At 45.7% G+C, this 26,041-nt stretch overlaps 1 protein-coding gene across 3 annotated transcripts in view; it reads right to left on the bottom strand.

Annotated features, from left to right (window-relative positions):
- ZFYVE27 (zinc finger FYVE-type containing 27) overlaps nucleotides 1-26,041 on the bottom strand; it is a 104,521-nt gene that overhangs the window by 39,966 nt on the left and 38,514 nt on the right. For all 3 annotated transcript variants that reach the window (XM_040438884.1, XM_040438883.1, XM_040438885.1), the window contains exons 6-7: nucleotides 25,788-25,900; nucleotides 3,003-3,142 (exon numbers count right to left, since the gene is read on the bottom strand). In XM_040438884.1, the coding sequence (XP_040294818.1) occupies nucleotides 3,003-3,142; nucleotides 25,788-25,900 (253 nt within the window). The remainder of the gene's footprint in view (nucleotides 1-3,002; nucleotides 3,143-25,787; nucleotides 25,901-26,041) is intronic.

The raw sequence follows: 26,041 nt of genomic DNA, 5'->3' as shown, positions 1-26,041 counted from the left end.
TCCAATCCCTTTCCCGCTGCCTGCTCAGTGCCCAGAAGAAGCCAGCTGCCCTCACTGCGCATGCCTGGGTAGCAGGAGTCAATGGCGCATGTGCAAGTATTTAGGGGCGCTTCCGCTGCTCACTGCAATTATCACTTACCACCCCCTGCTCTTCTGGGTACAATGAATCATAGTGTATTGTTCAGCAGGGGGCAGCAGTGAGCACAGGGGAAAGCTACTACCAGGGTAATAGCAAATATATGAACTCTGTGCTTCATGGGAGTGACATTCTGGGGGGGGGGGGGAATATAAATATTTGGCAATTTTTAGTAACATCTTTGCCTCATCACCCTTACCGGACGCCTCTGCTGTATCAAGAACATCATGCAGTAAGGCTTTCTGCGTATCCAAGACTCAGCAGGACACTAACCATCTACTTAATACTGCAAACTGAGAACATATGGCGTACAATGGTGTGAAACCCATTCACACCCCCCGCCGCAGCCCCGCTCTCCAGCAGACGCCGCATCCGCATGGTTTTTCAATTTCCAGGAAAGTTGGAAGAAAAATGAGTCAAGTTTCCAACACGCAGTGAGATGTTACACGATGGATCCAATTTATAGACCAAGCTGCTCTTATAAATATCTGATCATTGGGGGGGGGGGGGGGGGGTCCAAATTCTGGGGGCCCCTCATTCACATCCCTTCTGAATGGCGAGCTCCTGCTCTAGGCTGAAATGCATGCACAAGGCCTTATCAGAGGAACCCATCATAGTCTATAGGCGATATGGACACCTCTGATCAATTCTGCTTTTTCAGTTAATGCATCAATTTCTAGGAGGAATAAAAGTGGAACAGCTTAGGATATCAGACTGCTCGTCTTTTCACGGCATAACTAGGCATATGTCATTGAATAGTCAGAGAAAGCTGGATGGCATCCTTGTGGGCGCTGAGACTGTGACCCAACCAGCCCGCTTAGTCCTGCCGCTGCCCCCGACCATGTATGGGGTATAATGAGCAGTGTATTGCCTTCAGCTGCCAATGCAGCAGGTCGGCCAGTTTCATAGGTACAAAACTGCTGACAGATGCCCTTTCAAGTTGCTCAGCTTTCCTGGGATCCTGACTGGCAAATCTGTCTAGTTCCAGGAGCAGGGAATGCATTGCTCCGCAAAGTTGCTGAAGGTTCATCCTGGTGGAAGCTGGAACTGGATATCACCCAGCTTTCCCACATACGGAAACAGCTCTTGTAGCAGCCAGGCCCCCGGCCAGTGAAAGGGAGCCATGTACTACAGCAAAACAAAAAACACATCCATCATAGAAACAAAGCGGTATCTGGGCCCACGGAGGACGGCCGGGCTCGGGGCCAGGCTTGGACTCGGCCTGCAGGCTCTGCCAGGCTATGACTGATTCAGGACGTTCCATGCGGTGTCAGAGCAGGAGAAGAACTCTGTGGGATCCCGGGATCTCCGGCCAAGAAACCAGATGGGTCGTCAACGGATTCCTTGGGAGGATGAACGAGTTTCTCGCATTGTCCGGAGAGCATTGAAGGAATGTGCGGAATCACCGAACGTTAGATTAAGAATTTTCTAACCATCAGCAGATGAGGAGGATCTGAGCACACGATGGAGGGCGATGAATGTGAACCATCCGAAGGAGACGGAACGAGCGTCTTAATGAAAGACACATTGCAAACATCACAAGAAAAAATAATATATGAAAGGAAATATAAAATGTACAATGGATGATAACAGAGAGCAGCAGTTTAAAGGGGCATTCCCACCTGGACCTTATAGGTTTGGGTTCCACCTCATGAACGAAGAGCCGCCATGAATGGTGAGCAAACAGCACATGCATGGTTGCCAACTGTCCCGAATTTGGCAGGACCGTGCCAGATTTTCAGAGACAGTCCCGGGTAAAAAAACAGGTGGTGCTTGCATAAACTCCGCCCATAACTGGGGGTTCCGGGGCAGGATCGGGGCATTCCAGGGCTTATATGCCCCGATTTTACCGAATGAAACGTTGGTAGGTTTGTGCACATGTATGGCTTTCTCCGTTAACTTCTATAGGACATTGGTGGTCCCATAGCAGGGAACGGAGGGGCGGCTGCACATGCGCAGTGTCCTCTCCATCCGAAAAGAGTTGAGCGCGTGCAGTGCATCGACAGGACACTGGCTGAAGTGATTGGTTGCTATGGGCAAATAGACTGTTTTACTTTTAGACCGTTTTCAAAAATCTTCCCCATGCTTCCATTCACTGACTGCAAGCAAAAAAAACGTGAAGGAATCTCAATTGCTTTTTTTTAAGTTGTCAAAAGGAAAACTGTACACAATAGGGTAAGCTTACAAATGATCTTCCCAGTGAATGGCGTAGATAACCTAGGGGTGACACGCTGACCTTCACTGGGTTATCTATGCCATTCACTGGGAAGATCATTTGGAACATTGTCACATTGATGTAGTCACATGACATAATCACATGACTATCCAGGGGACATATGTGATACAACGCAGCGCATGTAAAGATACTCTTACATAGCAGAAGTCCACAGACAATGTAGTCTCATGATCAGGTCACATGACCACACAGACACGAGAGGCAGAAGTGGGATTTCTATCACTTACTGGGGGTATCATTTGTAGACAGACTATACTGGTGAGCGTACCATCTCATTATAGTCAACCCATTTATGGCAAAAACAGAAAAAAAAAAATAACTTCTGGAAACTCCCTTTAAGGATGGGGCTACACAGCTGAATGCCTTCTCAAGAAAATCAATAATCTCCTTTTAGCAATAAAGGCAAAACAGGTTGTCCAGAATTAGTAAGACATGGTTGCCTTCTTCAAAAAACAGTGCCACACCTGTTCATAGGTTGCGTCAGGTATTGCAGTCAGCTCCATTGACTTCAATAGAGCTGAGCTGCAATACCAGACACAACCCACAGGCAGGTGGTGGTGCTGTTTCTACAACAAACAAAAAAAAAAAAGCCTTGTTTTTCTAACCCTTTAGTAATTAGGCATTACTTACTTCTGAGTTAGTTAGTACTGGGGTGGGTGTTCGATCCACAACCGTTAGGTTTTCAACCTCTTGCGCTGCTTGCGTTGGTTCTAATGAAGCAGTCTCGCTGCTGCCTTTTGGTTGGAAAGATGCCTTATATTCTGCGACAACTAAACACAAATAAGAGTTATTAGAGAGAGGAAGGCACCTGACCAGACCCATCAACATCCGGTGGCAAATGTCTACTGAGCAGATCACATACTACAAGTCATGCAAATGTTCCTTCCAAGGTGGACAACATACAAAGGACGGTGCTAAGATGTCACCTAGAAATGTATTCAGACAAAGAACTGACAAAATGGACTACCCATTTAACTCAGCAACTGCAGGGTGTCTACTTGGGCAAGTACTGGTCTATAGTATATTGCTATTCAGATATCATCTTGAATCTCATGCACAACGTTCGTCATAAACTCAAATTCTTGGATTTATATTTACCACATGAAGTGTCTGCCACTTACAATGCTGTTCTAACACCTCTCCTGAGGCAGTTGATTCACACCTCATAGGTTCAGTCATGCAGATGCAATCAACATCTTACCTCCATGAGATCATGGTAGGCACCTAATCTATCAACATGTGGTGGCAAATATCTACTGAACAGGTCACACACTACAAGTCAAGCAATGTTTCTTCCAAGATGGACAACATATAAATGACGGTGGTGAGACGTCACCTAAAAATGTATTACAACTGGATTGTAGGTCTCCTCGAATAAATGCTATGGTAGATTTCCAGATTTTCAGTCATAAGGCTAGACAAAGCCCAGGAGTTGGGTAGTCACCAAAGTCCAAAGTTTTGATTCCACAGAAAGGGTGAACTAGAGAACCCCTTGAGGTTTGAAAGAGTTCTTATTCATTTGCACATTAAAATGGCAAAATGTCTCCTAAAGTGGTCTACTTAGGTCATGAGGTTTCCGGACCCTCTGGGGCCTCACCAGAAGTCAAAATCCATGATAATATGAAAAATGTTCAGAGAGAGTCGTACAGCCAAACAAAGAACTGTCAAAAAGGACTACCTATCTAACCCGGCAACTGGAGGGTGTCTAGCTGGTGAGGTCCACCTCAGAGTTGGGAAAGTAGTGGTCTATAGTATATTTCCGTTCAAATATCATCTCTAATACAATGCTGTTCTAACACCTCTCCTGAGGCAGTTGATTCACATCTCATAGGTTCAGTCATGCATATGCACCTCCATGAGGTCCTTGACCTAGTGTTGATTATGACAAACAGATTAGGCTGACTGAAGCATGAGTCACCAGTATTGAATATTCCTTGCACAAGTCATTCTAATTGTGAAAGCCAGTCACATGACTAGCCAAATGTCTTTCAAGAGAAAATACAGGTTCAATGGCTCTGACTAATTACTACAGATATACCATGAACTGTATGAATGAGAACCTTCACAGACATTAGGCAGATCTATTTCAACATGCCCAATCCTTTCGTTCTCAAGGGAGGTAAACCTCTGCCAGAACAGCTTACTCCTCTCTCCCTATTGAGAACATATATACAATAGCAGATGTAGGGGGAAGAGAACGATTGGGCTGTTGGCTTTCAACATGACCAGTCCTTTTGTTCAGAGGAGTCTGGCAGCGGTTTAGATCATGAGGAGGTGAGGTGAGAGCCCATGCAGATGCATTTTTTCCTGGGGAGCAGATCCTAGTTTTCACAGAATAATCTGCTATCCAGAAACAATGATTTAGGTGTCCACCTTTGCTCATTCATTGGGTGATCGGCAGCACCTTTACACAGGGCATTATCAAGACTGAACATTCCTAGGAAACCCTCCTTCCCAATAATTGCTCTGATTGTCGGCTCATGTAAAAGGGCCTTTAAGCTGAGCAGACACGCGTTTGCGGCGGGTCAGGAGAGATCTAAAATGTACTGCTAGCTTAAAGGGGCTCTCCACGATTTTATTTTATTTTATTGCCCCCCCCATTGTGAGGGACCTGTGAAAAAAACTATACTTACCTGCTCCCTACTGCTCGTTTCCGGCCCTGTGGATCCTGTCTTCACTGGACATCCAGTCCCCACATGTCTACTTCTTGCATGGACAGGGTCACATGTGCCACTGTAGCCAATGACTGAACTCAGCAATGTCATGTGTGTCCCGAAGCAGCATATAACCCAGCTGTGATGTCCACTTGGAGAAAGTTAACATGTGGCGACCGGAAGTCCAGTGAGCGTCATGGAGTAGGTAAGAATAGTTCCCTACACGGTTCCAGCTGGGTGGGAGGGGGGATTTAAAATAAGGGGGACAAAATGTAGACAACCCCTTGAAGGCTTTTAACCAGTTTCCTAGAAAGCATCAATCAGGGGCACAACTGTTTAGACTGTTCACAGCATCGTTTCTGGTGGCGGGTCCCCTTTAAGTAAAACATTTTGCATCACCGCCACGCTATTGTGCTCAAGACCATCGAAATCTGTCCGCAAAACCATTTAGATAAATCCCCAAAAAGCACCTTTTTATTATTTTGCACTGTACAACTGATCTATATCCAAGGCACCTCTGAGCCAAGAACCATTAAAGATCCTGGCAGGCGATACTCGACAACATTCTTCAGGATCCTTATCTCTCCTCTAAATTTGTATAAACCCCACAGATGACTCAGACTTAAAAAAAAAAAGTTTAAAAAAAAATCTTTCGATCTGACCTCATTACATTGTTATGACAAACTCCATCTCCCCACGTGCCATATGCTATTATAAAAGCAACATACAGTGGATACCTACATTATACCGCCACAGAGGGCAAAATAACAGCCATATACTTTCCAACAACGTCGACAGTAGTATACCTTCGGAATGATTGGGCACTCATGGAACAGATCACAACATAATGTGCCTGGAAGGAGCTTAAAATGTTACCATAAAGTATCTATTCCAATTTCGAACAACAGATGGATAAAAAGGGTGGAATGGAGGGGATAGGTCTTAGTCTTCACTGGAGGAGGGATACTGCTGCGACCAGTTGCCTTACAGACAGATACAGGGTAGGTGCAAGGAAAGTGGGCATGCTTTCGTTTCCAGTGGACGAAGGATCCTGCTGCAGCTTGTCACCTTCATAGCTGCCAATTTTCTCGAATTTGCAGGGACTGTTCCTGATTATCAGAGACAGTCCTGGCAAATTTGGGCTGTCCCTGCCTGAAAACTGAATGGGTTAAGCCAAACTCCCCAGCAGGTTTGCATATTCCCCAGGGGAGGGCTTAGATACCCCGAATTTACCAACTAAAATGTTGGAAAGTATGTACCTTACAGAAAAATACAGGTTAGAAGCAAGGAGAGTGGATGTGATGTAGTCTTCAGTGGAGGTAGAACCCTGATGCAGCCAAATACAGGGTAGGAGCAAGGACAGCGATTGTGCTTTAGTTTCCAGTTGAAGAGGGAAACTGCTGCAGCCAGTTTTCTTGCTGACAGATTCGGGGTAGAAGCAAGAAGAGTGAGTGTACTTTAGTTTCCAGTGGAGGAGGGATACTGCTGCAGCCAGTTATCTTACAGACAGATACAGGGTAGGAGCAAGGAGAGTAGGTGTGCTATAAATTGCAGTGGAGGAGGGATACTGCTGCAGCCAGTTATCTTACAGACAGATACAGGGTAGGAAGGAGCAAGGAGAGTAGGTGTGCTATAAATTGCAGTGGAGGAGGGATACTGCTGCAGCCAGTTATCTTACAGACAGATACAGGGTAGGAGGGAGCAAGGAGAGTAGGTATGCTATAGATTGCAGTGGAGGAGGGAAACTGCTGCAGCCAGTTGTCTTACAGCTAGATAAAGGTCAGAAGCAAGAAGAGTGGGTGTGCTTTAGTTTCCAGTGGAAGAGGGACACCGCTGCAGCCAGCTGTCTTACAGACAGATACAGAGTAGTAGCAAGGAAAGTAGGTATGCTTTTGTTTACAGTGGAGGAGGGATACTGGTGCAGCCAGTTATCTTACAGACAGATACAGGAAAGAAGGGTGTAAAAGGTAGAAATAGTTATGTTTTTGTTTTTTGTGTGTGAATTTTCTATGATTGTTTGTTTTTTATTTCTGCTGAGATTTGTTCTAGTTTTCAGCATTTCCTGATTTTTATGCTGTTCCGAACTGTCAAAAGTTTCTGGATAATCAGTAGGGGAAAGAGCAGAACTTTATTTTTTATTTTTTTGTATATGCATTTATAAAGTGGCTATTATAAGAACACTGCTGCCTCTTCACTGTGGACAGATTTTATATTCATTACAAATTAAGTGCAACCTTCTGAAAATGACCAGAGGCAGAGTGACAAGAGTCCTACTGTAGATAGCCCAATCTGCCGCGCACAGCCACCAGACATCTGCCGACCCCCCACATACAGACCAGGACATTTTGTGTGGCACATAAATATTCACAGTAAACATAATTGCGCCTGTTGCCGTCTGTCCTTAACGCTCTCGCCCACATTAAAGTGACATTTGGACAAACTGCACAAGGGCCCATCAAGCCTCGACGCTCCGGCCAGATGGAACCGCGCACAAAGCTTAGAATTACCAGCACACATGAACACTGCGATTGCCTCCAGACCCCAAACTCCATCCAAAATCTGACACTTCACCGGAGACAGAGTCCAGGGTCTAAGCGGGATGCACACATTTGTAGGACACATCCTCCCGGTCATACCAGATAGCAACATGGTCTGGTCCAGGGACACCGAGGTGCCAGAATTAAAATGGATGAAATTTGTGCTCCAGGAATCCAAGTGCAAACATCTGTCTCTCCTTTATGCCTCACAAGACGGAACAGAGGAATTTATAAAGGGACTGAAACGTAGAGACATGGGAATGCGTCTGTGTCCGAGCATACATGGCGGGGGCCATGATTGCTGCTCCCCTAGGGTAGCCAGTTTGCTCCTAGCGACATCTGATATGCCAAAGCTTTCGTCTGTCTTAGGTCTACTGGATGCAAGCTTCGATTTCGTCTATTGCTCTCTGTTATCAGCCACTCCAGGTTGTTAGCATAATGCATAGGCGGCAAAGAAAATGTCATGATCCCTACTGTAACTGACATATCTCTACTGTAATGGCATCTTGCTCCCCTTTCAGAAGTCTTTAGTCTCCCTGTACCAACCTGCAGGCTCTCCATAAAAGGGGGTATCCACAGGGGATGCAGTTTATAATAGAATAAAAATTGTCGCAGATATGGAGTGGGATTTTCAGTAAAATACTCAAGCATTACATGCCCCACATGTGCAAAAACTCGCACAGCGATAAATCAGTCTAGTATAATACAATGAATAGAAAACAAAGAGAAAGGGAGGAGGGGGATGCAGCTGCAGCTTCTTTCACTGAGGCTGAATGCTGTGAGAGGGGAGGTGGAGCAACAAACAGCAGGGGACGTTCCACATGTTGGCCAGGCTTTGTGAGCAGCAGAGGGCAGTAGTGGAATACCAGCTGCAACATGGTCGTCGCCTTTCCAGTCAGCTTCCGCTCTTCACAAGCAACGAGTGGGCATGGATGTCTGACCTCTGTGAGGTTTTATGCAACTCTGAGGAATCAACACAGATGCTGAGTGGCGATAACGCTATTATCAGCGTAACCATCCCACTTCTGTGTCTACTCAAACGGTCGCTGCTCACAATGAAGGTGGACGCTTTGCATGTGGAAGAGGTGGAAATGGGGGGGGAAGACATTACACAGAGTGATAGCCAGACCACCCTCCGTCCGTCTTCTCAGCGCGAATTGGATGATGATGAGGAGTAGGAGCAGGAGACGGTTGCCTCCGCTACAGAGGGTAGTACCCACAGCAGGTTTATTCCATCTGGTCAGCGTGGATGGGCCGAAGAGGAGGAAGAGGATGAGGAGATTGCTGTCCTCATCAGGAGGATGACTCTCAAAGTCTTGTCTGTTGGGACTCTGGCACACATGGCTGACTTTATGTTATGCTGCCCTTCCTGTGACCCTCGCGTTATATGCATTTTGGCCAACATCGATTACTGGTTGTTCACCCTTCTCGACCTCCGCTACAAAGAGAACTTCTCATCTCTCATTCCTGTGGTGGAGAGGACTAGCAAAATGGTGCAATACCAGAAGGTCCTTGTGGAAAAATTGCTCCAACAATTTCCAGCTGACAATGCTGGCGGCAGAGTACGCAGTTCCTTGGGCAACCGAAGAGGGGAGACGAGGGGTACACAGCAGTTCCAACAGAGGCAGGGCAACACTGTCCAAGGCCTGGGACAATTTAATGACACCCCGACTGCACCCTCACCCTGATGCGCGGCCTAGTGTCACAAGAAGGGAAAAATTTTGGAAGATGGTGAAGGAGTACATAGCAGACCGCGTCAGCGTCCTCAATGATCCCTCAGTGCCTTACAACTACTGGGTGTCCAAGCTGGACACGTGGCCCGAACTGGCGCTCTGCGCCTTGGAGGTGCTGGCCTGCCCTGCTGCCAGTGTTTTGTCAGAGCGGGTATTTAGTGCTACTGGTGGCATAATAACTGATAAGCGTATCCGCCTGTCAACTGAAAATGTTGACAGGTTGACACTCATCAAAATGAACAAGGCCTGGATTGCCCCTGACTTTTCTTCTCCACCAGAGGAAAGCGGCTGAACATAAAGGCACTTTAATTGTGGCTTTTATGGTGTATTGAATACACTGTATTCCCATGCACCCCTTCCACCACAAAAAAGGGTATATGGTTCAATCTTCCTTTTCTTGTCCTCCTCCTAATGTTTTAGAGGGTAACCAGCAGGCCCTCGCCCCTAATGTAATGTTTTAGATGGTCAGCTCTGCAGCAGGCCCTTGCTCCAAATGTTTTTGAGGGTCACCAGCAGGCCAGCAATCATAATTTTTCAAGGGTGTGTATGATGCCCTCCTTTATGTGTAATAAAGGGTGTATTGGAGTGCCGGTTCCTTGTAATTTTTGGCAGCCCTTTCACTTAGTGCATAGGCTTTATGAGTGTAGGAGTCCCACTACCTGAAGAATTGTACCACAATGTGAATGAGGCCCTCCTTTATGCGATATACAGGTTGTATCGGAGTGCCTCTTCCTTGTAATTTTTGGCAGCACTTGCACTTTATATACAAGTAAATATACAGGAAAGAATGTTTCCTAACAATTTTTCCTCTAAAATCGATTTTTTCTTCGGTTTTGTGCGTATTATTGTCAGTCTGTAAAAGTGGCGTACTACTCGGACAACATCGTTCCCAGCAGCGACCTGAGAGTCCAAGATGCTTCCAGACATCCTCCCCATGCTGTTCCTGAACCATTTCAGTGGTGCTTCCATCTATTTCTGACCTTTTCCTGTGAACCAGACACCTCCCCTCTTCAGAGCAGGGGCTGCCTGGTTTAATGCTCGGGTTCTCCCATTGACTTCCATTGTGCTTGGGTGCTCGGTAGAGGACCCGAACATCCCGAGGTGTTCTACTCGAGCACCAGAGCACTTTGGTGCTCGATCAACACTAGTGATAAACTTTTTTGAAAACCCAGCTGCTGAAGTAGGAATTTTTTGTTTGTTTATTTTTTGTAACAAAGGATAGGCTTTACAATAATACTGCAATGTTTATATTGGCCACTAGAGGTCAGTGTACACTTGAGAAAACCATCTTGACTTACAGCGTGCTGTGAAGGTGTCACATATCATCTATCTGTCAATTCTGAGGTGCCATTTTTTCAGCGTTCAGAAACGGCAACAGAGGGTGTATCATGAGATGACTGTATTAACATCCATATAAAATACTGCAGAATTTACAGAAGGTATAACAAGAAGCAGTAAAAGAAATACATTACAAAATTACAGCTACCTTCATAAATGATTTATTTTTTTAAAAGGATGTTGATGCAAACCAGAAAAACCCCTTTAAACTGGAACATTTAAACACTAGAGAAATCTGCAGCTTTGGTTTGTCAGTCGACCATATCTCATTTTTAATATTTGAATAGCAATCCGTGACTTGCTGCTCTGACACGGGGAGCCACAAAGGGCTGCTCGCTGTACGTGTTCAATGCACACACGCAACCCAGGCTGGAAGCCCTTACGCAGCCTCCCTGCTATGCTGGACGGGGCCTGCTCACAGCCAACTGGAATATTCACAGAAATGAAATACTTGTTACAAGTGAAACCCCTGCCATCTAGTGGCGCTTTTTTAGTATTACATTTTTTCTTATGTCCTAAATGTTAGTGATGAGCGAGCACCAAAGAATTCGGCCCGAACACATTGCTATATTCGTGTGCTCGGCCGAGCACCCAAGTATAATGGAAATCAATAGGAGAACCCCAGGCACCCCCTGCTTGGAAGAGAAGAGGGTGTCTGGTTCATTAAAAAAAAGTTAGAAATCGATAGAAACCCCATCAAAATGGTTTGGAAACAGCATTAAGAGGATAGCTGGATGCATCTTAGACTCCTATTATGTACAACATACAATAGACAACCACACAAAGGCTATATGCCAAAAGCCAGGTATGTGCAAGTCATCAACCCATGAGACAGATGACAGTCAGCATACCTCACAATGGCAGCCTTGTGCACTATGAGATATTCCAAACCAGCTTTAATCTGACTGAGAACCAGTAAACCTCAAAGTTATTTTGCATCTGTTGGATGGCTTGGGTGGACCTGCGCACCTAGATCAATATCATTAGGGCGACAAAAAGTTTTCTGATTGTCCTAACATAATATTCAATAACCTTTCTATACAGTTTTGTCATGTACAAATTCATTTGCATAAACATGGGCATATGGGAAAGACATGCAGAATCTGGCTTGTTTTTCAGCTGTCATAAGACTATGAAAACCAATAGAGGGCGCTGTTCGTAACTCAATAGTGCCCTCTATTGGTTTCATAGTCTTCTGACAAGAATATTAGACTGAGTCTTATGACAAGCTTATTAGTGTAGCCTTTTGCATGGAAAATTTGCTCATGTTTATGCGAATGAGTTTTACATAACAAAACTGTATAGAAAGATTATTGAATATTATGTTAGGACAATCGGAATTATTTTTTCACCCTAATGATAGTGATCTAGGTGCGCAGGTCCACCCAAGCCATCCAACAGATGTGAAGCAACTTTGAGGCTTACTGGTTCTCAGTCAGATGAGAGCTGGTTTGGAATGTCTCATAGTGCACAAGGCTGCCATTGTGAGGTATGCTGACTAAGCCTGTCATCTGTCTCATGGACAGATTGTTGGCTTGCACATACCTGGCTTTTGGCATACAGCCTTTGTGTGGTTGTCTATCGTATGTCGTACATAATTGGAATCTAAGACGCATCCAGTCATCCTCTTAAGGCCTCTTTCACACTACTGAATTTTTTTTCCGTTTTGCGGGCCATTTTTTGCGTTCCGTATACGGAACCATTCATTTTAATGGTTCCGCAAAAAAAAACGGAATGTACTCCGTATGCATTCCGTTTCCGTATTTCCGTTTTTCTGTTCAGTTGAAAGATAGAACATGTCCTATTATTGCCCGCAAATCACGTTCCGTGGCTCCATTCAAGTCAATGGGTCCGTTCAGTTTTTGCGGAACCATCTATTGAAAAGGTTATGCCCAGCCCAATTCTTTCTATGTAATTACTGTATACGCCATACGGAAAAACGGAAAGGAAAAACAACGGAAACAAAAAAACTGAACAACGGATCCGTGAAAAACAGACCGCAAAACACTGAAATAGCCATACGGTCGTGTGTGAAAGAGGCCTAATGTTGTTGCCAAACCATTTAGATGTGGTTTCCGTCAATTTCTAACCTTTGTTTTATGAACCAGACACCCTCTTCTCTTCCGAGCAGGGGGTCTCTGGGGTCTCCCATTGACTTCCATTGTATTAAATTGTATTCAAGCACCCGAATTATTTGGCCGAGCATGCTCGCTCATCACCACTAAATGTTAATACAATGCTAATATTGAAAGCACTGCCCTAGAGCAATGAAATAATATATGCAAATTTCACATATACTTCCTCCATGCTGAGTGTTGTGGTACTGCACTAGATAGCAGAGGTTGGCAACTTCCAAACAGTTTCTAATGGCAGCGTCCCTTTAACCACCTCCGGACCGCTGTACGCAGATTCGCGTTCCGGAGGTGGCAGCGCTGCGCACAGTCACGCATATACGCGTCATCTCGCGAGACGCGAGATTTCGCTCCAAGCCGGCCCGCGCATGCGCATCGCGGGCCGGCAAAAGTTAAAGAACAAGTTAGTCACCAGCCTGCCAGCAACGATCATTGGCTGGCAGGCTGGCGATTTTTAAAAAATCCAATCACAAGCCATATAACAGATCATATTAGTAAATATGATCTGTTATATGGCTTCTCTGCTCCTGTGCTGGTCCTTTTCGTCGGTTGGATCCAGCACAGGAGCAGACTGAACTGTGAGTACACCAAACACTACACCTTAGCCCCAGATCACCCCCCTGCACCCCAATTAACCCTTTGATCACCCCTTTGATCGCCCCTGTCAATCACCAGTGAAAGGAAAAAAAGTGATCAGTGTAAACTGTCACTTTTTTTTTTTCACTAGTATTGGCTGTTAGGTTTTAGGGATAGTTTAGGCCCCTTGGTTAGGTAGTTAGGGTCAGTTAGCGCCCACCCCACCGCACCGCAGTCACTTTTATTCGCTGAATAGCGTATCGCTAATCAGCATTTGTACTTTTATAGTATCTGTAAGTGATCAAAACTGATCACGGTCAGATCTATAATTGTATTAGTGTCACCTTAGCTCGCCCTCCACCCAAAACGCAGTGTTTGCCCGATCAGGCCTGATCGGTCGCCCACACGTGCGTTCACCCACGCCCGCCCCACCGCAGTGACAAAAAATATATATTTTTTGATCACTGCACATTCATTTTACACGCACTGCGGCGATAAAAAAAATCAGTTTTGATATTTTTTATCAACCGCAGCGGCCTCCGGTACTTCGCTAGCCTCCCCTTTGTAAGACAGGTTTGCTTTTTTTCTTGGGTAGTCTCAGGGAATACCCCTAAATTTAGTAGTCCAAAATGTCAAACAGGGGGTATTCTTCTGAAGAGGCCTACAGGATTCTGACCCAGTCGGATGAGGAGTGGGAACCCTCATCTGACGAATCTAGCGGGTCAGAATATGAACCTGTAGAAAGCAGTGGCTCTCTGACCCAAAGTTCGGACGAGGAGGTGGAGGTCCCTGACAGCACCAGGCGTACCCGGCCCCGTGTCGCTAGACCACAGGTTACGCAGGATCCGCTTCAAGAGCAGCAGAGTGGGGCTGTCGCTGCCGGATCACGTGGTGAGGCATACACCAGCAGCGCAGCCCTTCCTGGACCTAGTACCAGCACTGCCGTACAACATGGTGACGTGGCGAGCACCAGAAGGGCAGTTGAAGCTGGTACGGTGGCACGTGCACTAGTTACCCCGTCGCAGCCACCGCAAAGACAGGCCCGTAGAGCCCCTAGAGTCCCTGAGGTGCTGGCAAATCCTGATTGGCAGTCACCAACTTCAGCCGCACCTGTAGTTCCCCCTTTCACCGCCCAGTCTGGAGTTCGGGTTGAGACGGCTCAAATCGGTTCGGCCCTGGGATTTTTTGAGCTGTTCTTGACTGCGGAGCTCTTGGACTTAGTCGTGGCAGAGACCAACCAGTATGCCACACAATTTATATCCGCCAACCAGGGAAGCTTTTATGCCCAGCCTTTCCGGTGGAAACCAGTCCAAGTTTCCGAAATTAAAAATTTTTTGGGCCTTCTCCTCAACATGGGCCTGACAAAAAATCATGAATTGCGGTCATATTGGTCAACGCACCCAATTCATCACATGCCCATGTTCTCTGCTGCTATGTCCAGGGCACGATTTGAGGCCATCCTCCGTTTCCTGCATTTTAGCGACAACACCACCTCCCGTCCCAGAGGCCACCCAGCTTTTGACCGGCTCCACAAAATTCGGCCCCTCATAGACCATTTCAACCAGAAATTTGCAGATTTGTATACCCCCGAGCAAAACATCTGCGTAGACGAGTCCCTAATACATTTTACCGGGCGCCTTGGCTTCAAACAATACATCCCAAGCAAGCGTGCCCGGTATGGGGTCAAATTGTATAAGCTCTGTGAAAGGGCCACAGGCTATACCCACAAATTTCGTGTCTATGAGGGAAAAGATCAGACCCTGGAGCCGGTCGGTTGCCCTGACTACCTGGGGAGCAGTGGGAAGACAGTCTGGGACTTGGTGTCACCCTTATTCGGCAAGGGGTACCATCTTTATGTGGACAATTTTTACACAAGTGTGGCCCTCTTTAGGCATTTGTTTCTAGAACGGATTTGCGCCTGTGGCACCGCGCGAACTAGTCGCGTGGGCTTCCCCCAACGGCTTGTAACCACCCGTCTTGCAAGGGGGGAGAGGGCTGCCTTGTGTAACGAAGAACTGCTCGCGGTGAAATGGAGAGACAAGCGTGACGTTTACATGCTCTCCTCCATTCACGCAGACACGACAATCCAAATTGAGCGAGCAACCCGTGTCATTGAAAAGCCCCTCTGTGTCCACGACTATAATGCGCTCATGGGAGGGGTGGACTTCAATGACCAGATGTTGTCTCCGTATTTAGTTTCCCGCAGAACCAGACGCTGGTATAAGAAGGTGTCTGTATATTTAATTCAATTGGCGCTGTACAATAGTTTTGTTCTCTACAGTAAGGCTGGGAGAACACGATCTTTCCTCAAATTCCAGGAAGAGATCATCGAGAACCTCCTTTACCCAGGAGGTTCCGTGGCCCCATCCACCAGTGTAGTTAGCCGTCTACACGAGCGACATTTCCCCAGTGTCATTCCTGGTACCTCAACCCAACCGTCACCCCGAAAAAGATGTCGTGTCTGTAGCAGGAGTGGAATAAGGCGTGACACCCGCTATTTCTGTCCTGACTACCCTGCCCTATGCTTTGGTGAGTGTTTCCGGAAGTACCACACACAGGTACACCTAGCATAGGGATTGCATCTCACAGGACAGGCACACAGGGCTATTAGGGCCCTTTTACTCTCAGCTGCTGCAAACCTCTCCTTTCACCTGGGATAAAGTGCATAATGTACTTCGCCACATCTTTGGGCGATTTGCGCTTTGCACATTGTCCCATGGGGAAGGAGAGGTTTGTTCTATAAAGGTAAAAAAAACTAAACAAAAAAAAAAATTACCGGTAAGTAAAAAAGTTAAAAAAGTTTAAAAAAGTTAATATGTTCTGTTCTAAAGTTAATAAAGTTATTGCTTTGCGGCCTGGTTTTTTCTTTTTTGTTTTGTTTTTTTTACCTTCCAGGTGGACCAACCGATCGACTAGCTGCAGCACTGATGTGCATTCGGACAGAAGCATTGCGCTGCTGTCAGATTACACGCAAGTCGGTGTATGCGGCGCTGCAAGACGAGATTTCTCCTCTGCAGTAAAAGATATGTTTGCCGAGGCATATGAGCTGAGGAGGTGGCGGTGTTCATATACTTTGGCAAACACTTTGTATATATAAAAAAAAAAATCCCGGCAATGATTTATTCATCCACATCGATTGATGTGAATGGAAAAATCTGGTTTGCCAGGGCATACGAGCTGAAGTGGGTATGGATGTTGGGCGGAGCTCCTATGTCCTGGCAGACGCCTTTCCCCTCCTTTTTCTTTTTTTGGCAGAGATTTTTTCATCCACATTGATCGATGCGAATGAAGAAATCTGTGCCGTTCATTTTTTTCTTTCAGCCCAGAGGCTGAACGGAAAAAAAAAATCTCATTACCTGTATGCTCAATATAAGGAGAATAGCAGAAACTCCTAATGCTGGGCATACATGTAATGATTGCGGAGACCCTCAAATGCCAGGGCAGTACAAACACCCCACAAATAACACCATTTTGGAAAGAAGACACCCCAAGGTATTCGCTGAGGGGCATATTGAGTCCATGAAAGATTGAAATTTTTGTCCCAAGTTAGCGGAAAGGGAGACTTTGTGAGAACTAAATCCAAAAAATCAATTTCCGCTAACTTGTGCCCAATTTTTTTTTTTTTCAATGAACTCGCCATGCCCCTCATTGAATACCTTGGGTTGTCTTCTTTCCAAAATGGGGTCACATGTGGGGTATTTATACTGCCCTGGCATTTTAGGGGCCCCAAAGCGTGAGAAGAAGTCTGGTATCCAAATGTCTAAAAATGCCCTCCTAAAAGGAATTTGGGCCCCTTTGCGCATCTAGGCTGCAAAAAAGTGTCACACATCTGGTATCTCCGTACTCAGGAGAAGTTGAGGAATGTGTTTTGGGGTGTCTTTTTACATATACCCATGCTGGGTGAGATAAATATCTTGGTCAAATGCCAACTTTGTATAAAAAAAATGGGAAAAGTTGTCTTTTGCCAAGATATTTCTCTCACCCAGCATGGGTATATGTAAAATGACACCCCAAAACACATTCCCCACCTTCTCCTGAGTACGGAGATACCAGATGTGTGACACTTTTTTGCAGCCTAAGTGGGCAAAGGGGCCCACATTCCAAAGAGCACCTTTCAGATTTCACAGGTCATTTACCTACTTACCAGACATTAGGGCCCCTGGAAAATGCCAGGGCAGTATAACTACCCCACAAGTGACCCCATTTTGGAAAGAAGACACCCCAAGGTATTCCGTGAGGGGCATGGCAAGTTCCTAGAATTTTTTATTTTTTGTCACAAGTTAGTGGAAAATGATGATTTTTTTTTTTGATTTTTTTTTCATACAAAGTCTCCTATTCCACTAACTTGTGACAAAATTTATTTTTTTCCATGAACTCACTATGCCCATCAGCGAATACCTTGGGGTCTCTTCTTTCCAAAATGGGGTCACTTGTGGGGTAGTTATACTGCCCTGGCATTCTAGGGGCCCAAATGTGTGGTAAGGAGTTTGAAATCAAATTTAGTAAAAAATGACCTGTGAAATCCGAAAGGTGCTCTTTGGAATGTGGGCCCCTTTGCCCACCTAGGCTGCAAAAAAGTGTCACACATCTGGTATCTCCGTACTCAGGAGAAGGTGGGGAATGTGTTTTGGGGTGTCATTTTATATATACCCATGCTGGGTGAGAGAAATATCTTGGCAAAAGACAACTTTTCCCATTTTTTTATACAAAGTTGTCATTTGACCAAGATATTTATCTCACCCAGCATGGGTATATGTAAAAAGACACCCCAAAACACATTCCTCAACTTCTCCTGAGTACGGGGATACCAGATGTGTGACACTTTTTTGCAGCCTAGGTGGGCAAAGGGGCCCATATTCCAAAGAGCACCTTTCGGATTTCACAGGTCATTTTTTACTGAATTTGATTTCAAACTCCTTACCACACATTTGGGCCCCTAGAATGCCAGGGCAGTATAACTACCCCACAAATGACCCCATTTTGGAAAGAAGAGACCCCAAGGTATTCGCTGATGGGCATAGTGAGTTCATGGAAGTTTTTATTTTTTGTCACAAGTTAGTGGAATATGAGACTTTGTATGAAAAAAAAAAAAAAAATAAATCATAATTTTCCACTAACTTGTGACAAAAAATAAAAAATTCTAGGAACTCGCCATGCCCCTCACGGAATACCTTGGGGTGTCTTCTTTCCAAAATGGGGTCACTTGTGGGGTAGTTATACTGCCCTGGCATTCTAGGGGCCCAAATGTGTGGTAAGGAGTTTGAAATCAAATTCAGTAAAAAATTACCAGTGAAATCCGAAAGGTGCTCTTTGGAATTTGGGCCCCTTAGCCCACCTAGGCTGCAAAAAAGTGTCACACATCTGGTATCCCCGTACTCAGGAGAAGGTGGGGAATGTGTTTTGGGGTGTCTTTTTACATATACCCATGCTGGGTGAGATAAATATCTTGGTCAAATGACAACTTTGTATAAAAAAATGGGAAAAGTTGTCTTTTGCCAAGATATTTCTCTCACCCAGCATGGGTATATATAAAATGACACCCCAAAACACATTCCCCACCTTCTCCTGAGTACGGAGATACCAGATGTGTGACACTTTTTTGCAGCCTAGGTGGGCAAAGGGGCCCATATTCCAAAGAGCACCTTTCGGATTTCACAGGTCATTTTTTACTGAATTTGATTTCAAACTCCTTACCACACATTTGGGCCCCTAGAATGCCAGGGCAGTATAACTACCCCACAAGTGACCCCATTTTGGAAAGAAGAGACCCCAAGGTATTCGCTGATGGGCATAGTGAGTTCATAGAAGTTTTTATTTTTTGTCACAAGTTAGTGGAATATGAGACTTTGTAAGAAAAAAAAAAAAAAAAAATCATCATTTTCCGCTAACTTGTGACAAAAAATAAAAAGTTCTATGAAATCACTATGCCCATCTGCGAATACCTTAGGGTGTGTACTTTCCGAAATGGGGTCATTTGTGGGGTGTTTGTACTGTCTGGGCATTGTAGAACCTCAGGAAACATGACAGGTGCTCAGAAAGTCAGAGCTGCTTCAAAAAGCGGAAATTCACATTTTTGTACCATAGTTTGTAAACGCTATAACTTTTACCCAAACCATTTTTTTTTTACCCAAACATTTTTTTTTTATCAAAGACATGTAGAACTATAAATTTAGAGCAAAATTTCTATATGGATGTCTTTTTTTTTGCAAAATTTTACAACTGAAAGTGAAAAATGTCATTTTTTTGCAAAAAAAATCGTTAAATTTCGATTAATAACAAAAAAAGTAAAAATGTCAGCAGCAATGAAATACCACCAAATGAAAGCTCTATTAGTGAGAAGAAAAGGAGGTAAAATTCATTTGGGTGGTAAGTTGCATGACCGAGCAATAAACGGTGAAAGTAGTGTAGGTCAGAAGTGTAAAAAGTGGCCTGGTCTTTCAGGGTGTTTAAGCACTGGGGGCTGAGGTGGTTAATCAGGGGTCATTGCTCCATTTCTTTGCACCGATTCCCTATTTGCACATCATGAATTACTTTATAGAAAATCCTAGCAGCAGACTTCAATTTATAACACTATACTGCCACTATCGACTGATATAGGAACTGTATGCCGCCCCCTAGTGGTGGTTCTTTTATAAGTAAGGATCCTTTTACATAGGGCAATTACAGCCCCAAATGAGCACCAATTGATGATAATGAAGTCAATTAGCGCTGGTTTAAAGTGCCTTACACATGGCCCAATGCAAAGTGAATGGGGGCCAAACGATTGTAAATCACTTTTCACTTTGCATATCAGCAGCAGCGCACCCCCCCCCCCCCCCCCCAAAGTTTTACTTTCACGTCTATTCGTTAAAACGGATGGTACATAGATTTCAATGGGAACCAAGTAATACCTCTTTTGTCCTGCGGAGGTGCTGCAGGAGAAATTAACACCTGCTACTAATAGGGGTGGAGGCTAGGGGGAACAGGACTAAGGCTCTAGAGAAGGGGTCAGCAACTTCCAGCATTCCAGCTATTATGAAACTACAACTCCCAGCATGCACACTTGCTCAGAACTCCCGCAGAAGTAAAATGAGCATACTGGGAGTTGTACTTTCACAACTATGCTTTACACGGATGCTACATAGATTTCAATGGGAACCATGTAATACCTCTTTCTTCCTGCGGAGGCGCTGCATGAGAAATTAAGACCCGCTAATGGGTTTTTCCTGCACACCAACCATCCATGGCCAGGTGGGCTTGAAAAAAAAAAGCGGATAACAGCTTTAAAGCCAGAGCCAAGATAGGCATCCCTCACAAAGTGAAAACAGCAGACATACGAGTGGCAGGGTTTTCTGGGCAAGGGTTAAAAGAGGCACTTTGGCTGCTCACCTAACACAATCTATTACAGCGCAGTCATTCATATTGCTGTAAACTGACGCCTACAAGATAATTAAAAGTTAGTTGAAACATGCGATCGCTAATTATATTAGTAAAAAAAAAAAAATCTAATGAATACAGTGAGGATGAAATGAAATATAACAGCGCGGATTACTGAATATTGATTGAGGCGTTATACAGCCAGATAGCGGGAGAAATACCCCATTCATCTTACTTACTGATTCCAAAGTACATAATGCGATATGTAATGATTATGTGTCTGCGCGGGGATCTATAGAGCAGGATGTGAAATCTACGGTGCACGCTGCCCTCTGGTGGTCAATGTAAGTAACTGCTGCTTGTGCAGTTCATGAGGCTGATTGTGTTCTGTACATCCAGACCAATTATTAATTACGAACAGTGGTGTAGCTATAGGGGTCGCCGTTGTGGCAATTGCCACCAGGCCACTAAGCCGGGGGGGCCCACAGAATCGCACACTGCCAGAAGCGCAATTACGATATCTTTCGCTTTATAAAAGACGCAAAGAAGCAAAAACTAGTGAGTGCTTCTATTTTTTTGCACTGGCACGGATTATAAGGGGGTATTGTTTGTACTACTGGGGGACTACGGGGAACAGGATTACTAGTATGATCAAAATGGGGGCATTATTACTATTGGGGGTACTGTTAACACTATGCACTCTATAGATCGTTATTTCTATCGTTGGGACTTTGGGGAGTACTATTACTCTGGGGAGCACTATTACTCTGGCACAGTATCCGCTTAGCACAATTATTTTTAGGGGACCAAATATGTATAGACCATTAGTGTCAGGGACACTGTTTCCTGGGCGCAGTTATTTCTTAGGACACTGTGTGCCAATAGTTATTAAAGGGGGCACCATCTGCGTGGTACTAGTATATTTAGGGGAACTGTAGTATAGCATTGGGGAGTACCACGGGCACAGTGTTAGGGGTGTTCTGAAGGTGGGAGGATGATGGAAAAGTAGGAAACGAAGATGTCTGTTTGTCAAACTCTGCAGATAGAAGAGATGGCTGAAATAAATCATCATGGCGGTCTGGTCTGTATGGAGAAGATGAGGACAAAGAACATCTACATCAGAGGAGACCTCACTGGATGCAGGAGGTATGGGGCGCTGTATTAGCCTGTATGTTTTGTAGCGCTGTATGTAATGTTTTCCAAGTATGTCTAACAGTAGGGCTGAAAGGAAGGAGTTAGGTCAAGAATTTGGCATGGGGATGGGGGAGGGGATGCACTTTTAGTTTTTGCTTCCAGCAGCAGAATAGGTAAGTGCACCCCTGCCCCTGGCCACAAAGAACTGAGGGAAGCGGGGCCCAAGCTGAACTCTTGCACCAGGGCCCATGAGCCTTCTGCTATGCCCCGTTTAGGAATATGCGTGAAAAAAATCTAATATCTTACATTTTGAGAACCTATATGCAGTAAAGTTGTCACAGCCGTGTCATCACAAAAAATGGCTGAAAATGTATAACATGTTGCAATAATGAAAGCTATTTGCTGCTCCTTCACAGATTCCTGCCGCACAGCGGAGCTGCAACATCCAAACAGCAGGAGCCCGGGAGCGCAGCTCTGCAGGAGGAATACTGTAGGCACATCTATCCTAGACCCCAGATCATACGCCCTAACTATAGACCCCAGACCAGACCCACTATATAGTATGCAGCATCCCTTAATATAGACTTCAAGACGGAGCCTCTCTTAATACAGGCCTCAGGCCAAATAACTCCTTAATATAGACCTCATATCCCCCTATATGTGCAGACCCCAGACCAGATACCCTTATAAATAACGCCCTTTAATAAAGACTCCAGACCCTCGATTAATACACACCTTGGACATGATTACCATTAATATAGACCACAATCCCCTTTAATACAGACCCCAGACCCTCTATATACAGATACCTCTCCCAATAAAGAACCCAGAAAAGACCCTCCTTTACAAGCCTCAGTCCAGATTACATAGACCCCAGACCAGAGACCCCATTTATCCAGACCCCAGACCAGGACCCTCATTTATCCAGATTACCCTTAATATGGACCAAAGATACACAGACAAAGCACAGACAAGATCACCATTCTGTATACAGAGCCCAGACTCCCATTTACATAGACCTCAGGTCAGACCCCCCCCCATTTATATAGACCCCAGACAAGACCCCCCCATTTATATAGACCCCAGACAAGACCCCCCCATTTATATAGACCCCAGACAAGACACCCCCCATTTATATAGACCCCAGACAAGACACCCCCCATTTATATAGACCCCAGACAAGACACCCCCCATTTATATAGACCCCAGACAAGACCCCCCCATTTATATAGACCCCAGACAAGACCCCCCCATTTATATAGACCCCAGACCAGGACCCTCATTTATATAGACCCCAGACAAGACCCCCCCATTTATATAGACCCCAGACAAGACCCCCCCCATTTATATAGACCCCAGACAAGACCCCCCCCATTTATATAGACCCCAGACAAGACTCCCCCCCCCATTTATATAGACCCCAGACAAGACTCCCCCCCCCATTTATATAGACCCCAGACAAGACTCCCCCCCCCCATTTATATAGACCCCAGACAAGACTCCCCCCCCCATTTATATAGACCCCAGACAAGACTCCCCCCCCCCATTTATATAGACCCCAGACAAGACCCCCCCCATTTATATAGACCCCAGACAAGACCCCCCCCCCATTTATATAGACCCCAGACAAGACCCCCCCCCCATTTATATAGACCCCAGACAAGACCCCCCCCATTTATATAGACCCCAGACAAGACCCCCCCATTTATATAGACCCCAGACAAGACCCCCCCATTTATATAGACCCCAGACAAGACCCCCCCATTTATATAGACCCCAGACAAGACCCCCCCATTTATATAGACCCCAGACAAGACCCCCCCATTTATATAGACCCCAGACAAGACCCCCCCATTTATATAGACCCCAGACAAGACCCCCCCATTTATATAGACCCCAGACAAGACCCCCCCATTTATATAGACCCCAGACAAGACCCCCCCATTTATATAGACCCCAGACAAGACCCCCCCATTTATATAGACCCCAGACAAGACCCCCCCATTTATATAGACCCCAGACAAGACCCCCCCATTTATATAGACCCCAGACAAGACCCCCCCCATTTATATAGACCCCAGACCAGGACCCTCATTTATCCAGATTACCCTTAATATGGACCAAAGATACACAGACAGGGCACAGACAAGATCACCATTCTGTATACAGAGCCCAGACACCATTTACATAGACCTCAGGTCAGACCCCCCCCCCCCCATTTATATAGACCCCAGACCAGACCCCCCCCCCCATTTATATAGACCCCAGACCAGACCCCCCCCCCCATTTATATAGACCCCAGACCAGACCCCCCCCCCATTTATATAGACCCCAGACCAGACCCCCCATTTATATAGACCCCAGACCAGGCCCCTCATTTATATAGACTCCAGACCAGACCCCCCATTTATATAGACCCCAGACAAGACCCCCCCCCCCCATTTATATAGACCCCAGACCAGACCCCCCCCCCCATTTATATAGACCCCAGACCAGACCCCCCCCCATTTATATAGACCCCAGACCAGACCCCCCCATTTATATAGACCCCAGACAAGACCCCCCCCATTTATATAGACCCCAGACAAGACCCCCCCCATTTATATAGACCCCAGACAAGACCCCCCCCATTTATATAGACCCCAGACAAGACCCCCCCATTTATATAGAGCCCAGACAAGACCCCCCCATTTATATAGAGCCCAGACAAGACCCCCCCATTTATATAGAGCCCAGACAAGACCCCCCCATTTATATAGAGCCCAGACAAGACCCCCCCATTTATATAGAGCCCAGACAAGACCCCCCCATTTATATAGAGCCCAGACAAGACCCCCCATTTATATAGACCCCAGACCAGACCCCCAATTTATATAGACCCCAGACCAGACCCCCCCATTTATATAGACCCCAGACCAGGACCCTCATTTATCCAGATTACCCTTAATATGGACCAAAGATACACAGACAGAGCACAGACAAGATCACCATTCTGTATACAGAGCCCAGACACCATTTACATAGACCTCAGGTCAGACCCCCCCCCCCCCATTTATATAGAGCCCAGACAAGACCCCCCCATTTATATAGAGCCCAGACAAGACCCCCCCATTTATATAGAGCCCAGACAAGACCCCCCCATTTATATAGAGCCCAGACAAGACCCCCCCATTTATATAGAGCCCAGACAAGACCCCCCCATTTATATAGAGCCCAGACAAGACCCCCCCATTTATATAGAGCCCAGACAAGACCCCCCATTTATATAGACCCCAGACCAGACCCCCAATTTATATAGACCCCAGACCAGACCCCCCCATTTATATAGACCCCAGACCAGGACCCTCATTTATCCAGATTACCCTTAATATGGACCAAAGATACACAGACAGAGCACAGACAAGATCACCATTCTGTATACAGAGCCCAGACACCATTTACATAGACCTCAGGTCAGAACCCCCCCCCCCCCCCATTTATATAGACTCCAGACCAGACCCCCCATTTATATAGACCCCAGACCAGAGCCCCCATTTATCCAGACCCCAGACCAGGCCCCTCATTTATCCAGACCCCAGACCAGAGCCCCCATTTATCCAGACCCCAGACCAGGCCCCTCATTTATCCAGACCCCAGACCAGAGCCCCCATTTATCCAGACCCCAGACCAGGCCCCTCATTTATCCAGACCAGACCCCCCATTTATATAGACCACAGACCAGAGCCCCCATTTATCCAGACCCCAGACCAGGCCCCTCATTTATCCAGACCCCAGACCAGAGCCCCCATTTATTCAGACAACACCTCAAAAAATGTATAGACCCTAGACCATAAAAACAGCAGAAGTTTTTTTTAGATGAATATCTACTTCAAAGTTGCTTTAGTTTTAATTTCAGACGCACTGAAACAATAAAAAATTGGTTGCAAAGGTGGACAAAATCTTTCGAGCTTCTTACCTCTATAGAAGTCAGAGTTTCTCAAGAATAAAGCGCTGTTCACAATCGCCAAAACCCAGCACAAGGGCAGGAGATAGAGAATGCAGATGGAGCCCAGTAATAATCCATACAACCTGAAAAAATACAGGAAAACAGTGTCACAAGGATATCCTTCAAAATGCTGCATACAGCGAAGAGGTTACCCAGGGTTAGAAAAGGTTCCCGTCAAACACAGCACCACTCCCGTCCACAGGTTGTGTGTGGTACTGCAGCTG

The sequence above is a fragment of the Bufo bufo genome, chromosome 6 (genome assembly GCF_905171765.1).
Source record: "Bufo bufo chromosome 6, aBufBuf1.1, whole genome shotgun sequence".
NCBI classification, from domain to species: domain Eukaryota; kingdom Metazoa; phylum Chordata; class Amphibia; order Anura; family Bufonidae; genus Bufo; species Bufo bufo.
This window is presented reverse-complemented; position numbering and strand designations above follow the sequence as displayed.